This window comes from Bactrocera tryoni, chromosome 2 (genome assembly GCF_016617805.1).
Source record: "Bactrocera tryoni isolate S06 chromosome 2, CSIRO_BtryS06_freeze2, whole genome shotgun sequence".
NCBI lineage: Eukaryota > Metazoa > Arthropoda > Insecta > Diptera > Tephritidae > Bactrocera > Bactrocera tryoni.
Window position 1 is genome coordinate 50,604,793 of NC_052500.1, and position 10,295 is coordinate 50,615,087.

Here is a 10,295-nt window from a genome sequence, read left to right on the forward strand (position 1 = left end):
GCGATGATCACTGGTTGGTAAGCAGGTTGCCCAAGATTATCTCAATCTTCAATCTTTCTCATAAAAGCAACATATTGAACAACACTTTGTGTCACAGAAGAATCGGAAGATTTCAAAAACTACCTGCAAATAAAGGTAATATATTTGTATTTTCTTAAATATAAGTATATGTATTTGTGAAAATTCTTACTATCCTGCAACCAACTTTCTTTACCACTAACCAACTGTGACACATTTAAGCAATTTCTTCGCCCAAACGATTCATCTCAACTTGTCCCATAACATACATCCTGCCGTTAATTTTTAGCATATCGGAATTCCTCTCTCTACCCACTTTATGTGGCATGGCGTAGCGTAATTTGCTCCAAAATCTGACATCTTTCCAATCCAGATAAGTATTCATATCCAAATATGCCCTTAGTTCTCTATCCAATAAATCACTTTTCGTGATTTCGCCATATTTAATCATTATTATGCGCGCACGACCCTCGGTCAACGAGCACTGATGCGCTGTCCGAAACTCCATGCGCGCCCAATCCGACTCGATGAAGTGCTGCGAGAGCACAATGATCGTCCGACGCGACTGTTCCACCGATTCGATGATTTGTTCAGGTATGTAAGCGCCAGCCAGCCAATTGCGTTCGTGTGTGCATACACGAAATGGTGGTTCGCACTGTTCGAGTTGCGGCAGTAGTGTATGGTTGACGAAGTCTGCATCCTGGTGTGCATATGAAATAAACGCATCGAACGTTTTATGCTTATCCAGCTCACATTCGCGAATGCAAAATCTCAATATGTTGTGGCTATATAACCAGACTTCCACTTCTAATTTATATTTATAGAAGAGTGCGATAATGCAAAGTAAAATAATAATGGTTAACCCTACACTAATCACAGTTGTATTCAAGTACTGATAATATTCAACATTAACAGGAGTAGGACACAACCCGCTCACATTGTCTATTAGGAGTGTATCGTTCAGCAGATTAGCACAGAGTAACTGGTCGGCATCGGGTATGAGTGTCCGATGTGTACGTATGGTGTACACCAATTGCTGCGTGGAACAGTCGCAAATCCAACGATTTTCACTTAGATAGAGATATTGTAGTTTTGTGCTCTCATTGATGTATGTACGCAAAAATTCATTGCTCAAAGTTTTTAAGTAATTATTTCGTAGATCCAAAACCGTCAAATTAGTTGGCAGTTGACTGATATTAATGCTCGTGATTTTATTGTGCGACGCGTTGAGATGCGAAACGTTAGCATAGCCGAAGGTGGTGTTTAGCGGCAATACAATGAAATTGTTATAGCTAATATCGAGTATCGAACTCTTGAGCCCAACTTGCTCGGGGCGTGGGAGCTGTTCGATATGTTCCGCACCCTTGCAATTGATGTGCAAGAATTCAAGTTGTGTGTAACAATTGCATTTTATCGGGCACAATACTGGTCCCCAGTCACACAGTTCATTATGTTCCAGCTGCGCGAGATCTTTTATCAGTTTGGTTGACGTCTGAACGCACTGTGAACCATTGAGCAGCGAACGATAGTTTTCACTGTAAATCCAAACCAATTTACAATCGCACACGATCGGATTACCAGTTATTTTGATTTTGGGCGCACAATTAGCAGTCGTACTGGAGAAATTTTGTAAAGCGAAAATGTTTTCAATCAAATTGTGCTCTAAGTTGATTTCAAAAGGGCATGTAATGTTCAGAGGTACAAGCCAATCCAAAGAGAATTCGCGCAAACGATTGCCACTTAAATTGATTACTGTTGAGTTAATCTTGCCACCTTCGTACATCTCTGGTTGGAACTTGGTAATATAATTAAGAACGTCTTCTAAAGCCGAATCCATGTTGTGTAGAAAATTTGTCAGTAACCTTGGCGTTCTATTGAAGGACGTCTCGCTGCTCCAATTAGTTTGCAGGTGGTTCTGGCTTACGTCTAGCCTATGTAGATAATGCAACGGTTTCAGATTTTCCATAAGATTTGTGGTGTCGTGCAGGTGATTTCCACCAAGTTTCAACTGCCATAGCCAAGGAGTGTGATCGAAAAGGTGTGGCCATAAATATGTCAATAAATTGTGGCTCAGATCCAGTATGAAAAGTTCACGCTGATATGCAAACAGACTTTCGGGCAATTCCCGGATTTCATTACGACTCAAATTCAGACAACTCAATTGCTTTAGCGTTACAAAGATGTTTGCGTCCAACATTTTCATATTATTTCCGGCTAAGTCAAGCTGTCTTAGCCCAGGGAAGTTTTTGAAGAATGTTTGCGTCAATTTTTGCAGCGATAAGGTCTGGTTTCTTAGACCTTGTACGCTAAGCGTAAGCATTTCCACTTGATTCGTGTTATAAAGTATGTCAGTTAGTATACTTATAATATCTGCTTCCCGGATCTCATATCGATTTGATTTAATAATCAGTTGTAGGTGAGTCCCTTTCCATATTGATGTAAAATATTCCGGTGGTTCTGGTTCAACGTCAACGTTATAGACTAGTGTTAATTTATTCAGCTCAGTCATTGTTATTAGAATTAACCGCACTGTGTCATTAATGTAGATTTCGTGTGTAAAATGTTGGCAATCTATCACTTCGATATAACTTGTTTTTAGTAACATTGACTGAAATTTATGTTTGAGTAGGAAATCGATATTAGTTTCTGCGTCTATAGTGTTACACCTTACCAACAACTCTCGAAGTCCTCCAAAAAAATTGAGGTAAATAATATTGATTCCGTCGACAATACTACATTCACAACTTTTGCTATCGCAATCACAAGTCGTATTCTCATCGCTATAGAAATCGAGGGGCCATGTGGATAATGGTTCAACAGTAGTTTTGATTGACTTCATTTCGGTAGTGTGCGCCAACAGAAAATTGTTGTTTATGATCAGTTGACATAGTATGCAGGCGAGTATTACATACAAATTGCCTTCTTTTAATTTGTTCATATTTATTAATTTTCTGTTGCTCTTATTATAATTCCTCCAAAATAAATCGGGCTTGCAGACCAGCTCACTTACACTTACTGAAATAATCAAATATAATATCGAATCTGTACGCCATAAGAAACTTATATCGTATTTTAATTCCTTATCAAGAAAAATATTTGTGAAAACCACAAATTCGCTTAACACTCGCCCCTGTGCGATAATTTGTTTGCTGTTCTAAATAATGTAAGGAAAACAAACTTTTTCTAAAAGAATTGACTCTGCTGTAGGCTGACTAAACCTCTAGCAACGCCACTGAAAGTCGTAAGAGAAGTCATAACGATGTAGTGTATCAGAATAACTTGGAATATTTGTGGTTAAAAACTTTTTAAAAAGTTGCCGTGACCGCGTTAAAGCTGCACTAACCACAGGTTAAATCGCTAAAAATTAAGATAATCGGTTTAATTAGAATGATTTTAACATAATACAAATATTTGAGACATAAAACAAGCATGTTATGAGTTAACTAGTAAACGTTGTTTTTCAATAAATGTTTTTTTGGAATTTTATTTTAATCAAAATTTCAGAAGTTCGGCTTTCTGCGCTTTTGCGATTTCTTTACACAATTTCTTTGTTTGTATACTCTTGCAACCAGTTTCTGCAGAGTTCACCTAACGGAAAGTACGTATCACCTAAAACAAAGCGAGATAAATATAGAGTTATATATACCCAAATGATGAGGATGACAAGAAAAGTTGAAATCCGGCCATCCGTTCGTCCATGCGAGCAGTAACTTGATTAAAAATTGAGATGTCTCGATGAAACTAGGTAAAAGGGTTACTAAGTACAAAGAAATTACGCCCACAAATCGACATTAGCCGAAAACCTATAAAGTGTCACAACTTAGCACTGAATTAAAATATAAAACTGAAATTTGACACAGTACATCGTAGTAGCAAGGGGCACCTCTTAGCAAAAAGTTTTGAAAAAATGAGCTTGGTTGAAAGGTGAATTTTGTCCATTTCTTCTCCTTCAAAGTAATCCCCGCCTGCTGCAATACTCTTATACCAACGAATTTTTCAGTCATCATAGCACTTGGAAAAATCTTTCTTCTTGATGGCGATCAGAGGCGTCCTTCGATTCAGCTTTTATATCCTCAATTTTGTCAAAACGGTGTCCTCGGAGTGGTCATTAGAATTTGCTAAATAGCCAGAAGTTATACGAAGGTAAATCAGGCAAACTCGTAACCACCAAGAAGTATAAATTCAAAACTCCCTTTTCAATTTGATCCCAGTAGTACGTATCTCCTAAACAGTAAATCTACAATAACCAAATTTTTATACTCTCGCAACAAAGTTGCTAAAGAGAGTATTCTAGTTTTGTTCACATAACGGTTGTTTGTAAGTCCTAAAACTAAAAGAGTCAAATATAGGGTATATACCAAAGTGGTCAGGGTGACGAGTAGAGTCGAAATCCGGATGTCTGTCTGTCCGTCCGTCCGTCCGTCCGTCCGTGCAAGCTGTAACTTGAGTAAAAATTGAGATATCATGATGAAACTTGGTACACGTATTCCTTGGCTCCATAAGAAGGTTAAGTTCAAAGATGGGCAAAATCGGCCCACTGCCACGACCACAAAATGGCGAAAACCGAAAACCTATAAAGTGTCATAACTAAGCCATAAATAAAGATATTAAAGTGAAATTTGGCACAAAGGATCGCATTAGGGAGGGGCATATTTGGACGCAATTTTTTTTTTAAAGTGGGCGTGGCCCCGCCCCCTACTAAGTTTTTTGTACATATCTCGGGAACTACTATAGCTATGTCAACCAAACTCTACACAGTCGTTTTCTTCAGTTATTTCCATATACAGTTCAAAAATGGAATAAATCGGATAATAACCACGCCCACCTCCCATACAAAGGTTATGTTGAAAATCACTAAAAATGCGTTAACCGACTAACAAAAAACGTCAGAAACACCAAATTTTACGGAAGAAATGGCAGAAGGAAGCTGCTCCCAGGCTTTATTTAAAAATTGAAAATGGGCGTGACGCCGACCACTTATGGACCAAGAACCATATCTCAGGAACTACTCAACCGATTTCAATGAAATTCGGTATATAATATTTTCTTAACACCCTGATGACATGTACGAAATATGGGTGGAATCGGTTCACAAGCACGCCTTCTTCCAATATAACGCTATTTTGAATTCCATCTGATGCCTTTTCTGTATAATACGAGTATATACATTAGGTACCAATGATGATAGCGAAATAAAACTTTACAAAAATACGGTATTTGAAAAATATGTAAATGACGTATAATGAAATCTCGATTATCACTTTATCATGCGAGAGTATAAAATTTTCGTAGCGTCTGTCTCTTAATTCTGAACTATGCCAATGTTCCGCTCATCGCTCGATCGAATGCGGTATTCGCCGTTGGCAATGCGGAAAGGAGTATAAATCTTCCGCAGAACTTTTCTCTCGAAAACTCGTAACGTCGACTCATCAAATGCAGGACGTTAATAATGAGTGATTTATAGAGTTTGGTTTTTATTCGTCGAGAAGGGGCTTTACTTCTCAAGTGCCTACTTAGTCTAAAATATCACCTGTTGACAAGATTGATTCTGCTTTGGATTTCAATGTTGACGTGGTTATTGATGTTAATACTGGTTCCAAGATAGACGAAATTATCTGCGACTTCGAAGTTATGACTGCCAACAGTGACGTGGGAGCCAAGTCGCGAGTCAACTGGAGAATGGAGCCATGTGTAGAAGTTCACGCAAGTGGCGAAAGTTGGAGTGAGGACCATTCACTTGGGATTGGCCAGAAATAATTTTTTATATGGCTCAAGCAGCTTTCGACTTTCGGTCTTAGACCAAACATTCTCTGGTAGAAATAAATAATTGGAAACCAAAATTAAAATTTTCGAATTTAAGGAGCGGTTGCTTCTTCAAGATTTGTTACACCAAAGCTACCTCTTTAATGAGTCATGTATAAAGATGAGACAAGTTTTTGTCAATGTATTTGGAGTGGAAACAGGTAGGTAGGTAGGTAGGAGTGCAGCCCTATCGGGCTCAATTAGCACTTGATGTGCCATTTTGATACACTATTCGTAGAACCACCTGTATTTGCTATTACGTTTCACCTTCTCTCTCAAACCATTTTGAGGTTTCGATGAAACTACTTATGTCCGATATGCTTTTGGTGGAAATCCATTCAAGATTTGGTGCTTGGTGGATTCCGAGTGTTTTGTGTCGGATCTGTGCTAGAGCTGGGCATTCGCAGAGAAAGTGGAAGATTGTTTCCTTGTTCCCTGCTACTCCGCAGCCACGACAGATATCGTTGTAGGGCAATCCCATTTTGGACGCATGTTCCCCAAATGCCCAGTGCCCTGTTGTGGTAGCTGTTATTCTGTAAATACTTTTTATTGACCTATTTAATAAATCATTTGTTCTTTTCCTGTCATATATTGGCCATAATTGTTTAGTTATGACGCATTTTGTAATGTTTTTCCACCTGTTGTTTGCAATTTGCTGAAATTGTCTATTGATCTCTGCTTTTTTCGATCCTAGCGGGCTTGGTATTAGCTCCGCCTCGGATTCATTGAGGAAAGCTCCTGCCTTTGCCAACTCGTCTGCTTTTTCGTCACCGAAAAAGTTCCTGTGTCCGGGAACCCAGATCAAGTTTAGCTGGAGCTTGTCTTTTATTGAGCTTAGTGCTCTCTTGCAGCTGTGAACTATACTGGAATTTGTCATGGGTGAAAACAATGCCAGCAGGGTCGCCTGGCTGTCCGTAAATATGGTTGCTTTATGTATATTTCCGTGGTTTTCTAATAGAACCTCGCAGGCTTTTTCTATGCCTAGTACTTCTGCTTGGAAGATGCTAGCCGAGTTCGGTAGACGTTTAGAGAGAGATATGCCTAGATCAGCGGAGAATACCCCCGTGCCCACTCCGCAGTCCATTTTGGACCCGTCGGTATAGACTGAGGTGGTATCTTCCTCTACTATTGAACCTCTTCTCCATTCTCGTCTAGATGGTATCCTCACCTGGAAGTGTCTACTGAAATCCAGCTTTGGGAGAATGTAGTCTGATTTGTTAATAGTGAACTTGTTTAGAATTACACTATGTCCGTAGTTCAGCTGTTTCCAACCTCCCAATTCTTTTATTCTTATCGCCGCAATAGCTGCTGTTTTGTGAATAAAAATGTCCATTGGTAGTTGATGCAGGATCACATTGAGCGCATCAGTCGGACATGACCTGATTGCACCCGTAACACCCGCACATGCTGCTCTTTGTATTCCATTTAATTTTCTAATAATGTATTGTTTGTTTAGCGCTGGCCACCATACCAGAGCTCCATATGTAAGTATAGGTCTTATGACAGCCGTATACATCCACATGATTATACTTGGTTTAAGGCCCCAATTCTTGTTGACGATTTTCTTATAGTAGGCCATGTATGCTTTGTTTATTCTTTTTTCTATATTTATTTTCCAGGACAGTTTGGTGTCAATCTCCACCCCCAAGTATTTAGCTGTGGGGGATAGAGTGAGTGTTGTACCGTTTAGTACCGGAAGTTGAAACTGAGGTATTTTGGTTCTGCTAGTGAATAGCATCAGTTCTGTTTTGTTCGGGTTAACTCCTAGACCATTGTTTTTAGCCCATAGGTTTAACCTACGAAGTGCTCTTTCCATAATCTCGCTGACTGTTGAAGGAAACATGCCTGAGACCAACAACACTATATCGTCTGCATACGCTACTGCTTTCACTCCTCCGCCGTTTAGTTGGAGTAGTATTTCGTTCAGCGCTGCAACCCATAGAAGCGGAGAGAGGCGTTCCTCTACTCACTTAGCTTGTTTGTGTTGCAGCGCCGTTTGAAGCTATAATCTTCCTATTCTCAAGCATCGATAGTATCCATCTGCACACAGTGTCGTCTATCCCACCATGTGCCAGAGAATTAATTATCGCATTTACTTCTATGCTGTTGAAGGCGCCCTCTATGTCTAGAAATGCAGCCATGGTGTATTGTTTGTGATGTAGTGATTTTTGAATTACTCTTATCACCTCGTGAAGGGCGGTTTCGGTTGATCGGCCCTTCATGTACGCATGTTGGGATTTCGATAACTTCTCCGCCATTATTGTTCTTACGTGTAGATCTATTAGCCTTTCTAGTACCTTCAGCATAAAGGAGGTAAGGCTTATAGGTCTAAAATCCTTGGCATTCTCGTGTGTTCTTCTGCCTGGTTTTGGGAGGAACACAACTTTACTTCTTTTCCAACTTCTTGGGATGTAAGATAGTTGTATGCTTGCTTTGTATATATTTTCTAGCCTTAGAACCATTTTACCAGTTCTTCTACCAGTTTTTGCAGCATTATGGGCATAATCCCGTTAGGACCTGCCGCTTTATATTGTGCAAAACTATTAATGGCGTATTTGATTTTTCTTTTATCTACTATTTGGCTTCGATAGTCAGCTGCGTTCAGCGGTGGTTCTGGTTGAACCCTCGTTCAAGGTATTTGCTGACTCCCGGGGAAGTGCGTTGTGATTAGTACCTCCAGAGACTCTTTTGCCGAGGAGGTCCAATCACTTCCCTCCGCCCAAATGTAGGCAGTATTAATATGATCTTTGGATAGCATTTTACTCAGCCTGGCGGCTTCTGTGCAAATTTCTATCGATGTACAGAAAGATCGCCATGAGTCCTTTTTAGCTTTCCTGACTGCTTTTTTGTATTCTTTCATACTGTCTTTATTTGGCTGCCAGATTTTGGATCTAAACCTCTCATTGAAAGCCTTCCTTAGTTGTGTTCTTAAATTCTTGAGTTCACTGTTCCACCAAAGAAGAGACTTTCTCTTTTTCAAAACTGTTAGCGGAGTAGATTTATTAAAAGTTGTGGTTAGGATTTTTTCTAACTTCTCTACTTCTGAATCTAATTCCTCAGGATTTCTGATGCTCTTATTGCCTCCCTTTTCAAGGCATTTTGTTGCTATACTGGTAAATTTTCCCCATGCCGTTCTTCTAGTTCCGGTATGTGAGAGGCGCACTGTACTTCTCGCGGATGCTGAAGAGTATCCAAGAGTGATCCGACATGGAAGGCTCATCGGATACCCTCCAGTTATCCACAACGAGACTGTCTGTGTCTGTTGATAGCGTGAGGTCAAGCACTTCCTCCCATCCCGGAAACCTATCCGAGCTTGGGAAAGTAAATGTTGGCTTATCGCCCTTGTTGCAAATACTTAGATTACTATTCAAAATATACTGCAAGAGTATTGGCTTACTTGCTTTATTAGGTTTTTCCTCCTTGATTAGCTGCCACTCATCTATACCTGGTATAGATTTGTTCTGCAGCTTAATGCACCTCAGGAGTTTTTCGCCTGGCTCCTCTAGAGGAGGTAACCAAATGCGAGCACGAGGTCTCTTTGGAATGTCCCTGGCGGGTATAAGCCTCAATTGGAGGCCTACGAAGGCGTTTTTAATTATAGCAACACTACCCGTCAGGAAATCTAGCGAGGCCTGGTCCGCGCATTTGATGACCCTGTAGCCCCTGAGGGTCTCAGAGGAGTCAAACTCCGGGTGAGGACCCGCAGGATTGTCGAGTACATAGCTTAGCACCATACTCGACAATCTGACGTCGATCTCCACCCATCTCTCCTGTATTGTGCCCAGAGAGGAGGAATTTCCATCTATAATGGCCACCTGCAGGCTATCCCTGGCTACATCGCAGAAATGCCTTGCCGTTGTTGTGCTGCTGTGTTCTCCTTCACTCCGCCTCGGTTTTTTGGGCTGAGTTCCGGGTACCTCTGTGATGGAGCGATTTCTCTTTTGAGAAGTGCTCTCTAGTTTGTTCTCTACTTGAGGTTGTGATTGCTTCCTTTTCAGGTAGCCTTCATATTCCTCTACGATGGATTTGAGGCGCTTTGTTTCAGCCTCATCAACTGGGGTACCGGCTGCCTTATCTTTGGCTGTCCTCCCCAGTATGAAAACTGCCCTCTGGTACCGGTTTTCCTCAGCTGATTCTGGGATTTCTTGCGCTTTTTCCTGTTTTCTCCTTTAGCCGCCAGTCCCCTTTGGTTGGTGCTCATGGCAGCCTTGGAGGTGGACGCTTCGTCCCTTACCTCTGTGGTTTTCACTGCTGTATCTACCGGTATACTTTGTTTGGTATGTTCGGTAGTACTCTTACTCGTCTCCTGGCTGGAGGCAAGTAGTTCGTCCAAATCGGATTCCGTTATAGGATTCCGATAGCTCATGTCCTTAGTCGTTGCTGTTGTCGTCAATTCGGTTGTTGTAGTTGGTGTTGTTGTTGTTGTTGTTTTTGTATGGTTTGCGTTCATGTTTGGTCCCACGAGTAGTCCGGAA

At 40.7% G+C, this 10,295-nt stretch overlaps 1 protein-coding gene across 1 annotated transcript; it reads right to left on the bottom strand.

Moving 5' to 3' along the window:
* Positions 1–235: 235 nt before the first annotated feature.
* On the bottom strand, positions 236–2,527 carry LOC120768745 (protein toll-like). The gene has a single exon (XM_040095517.1). It carries the CDS (start codon positions 2,525–2,527, stop codon positions 236–238), a length of 2,292 nt encoding a protein of 763 aa, XP_039951451.1.
* Positions 2,528–10,295: the final 7,768 nt, after the last annotated feature.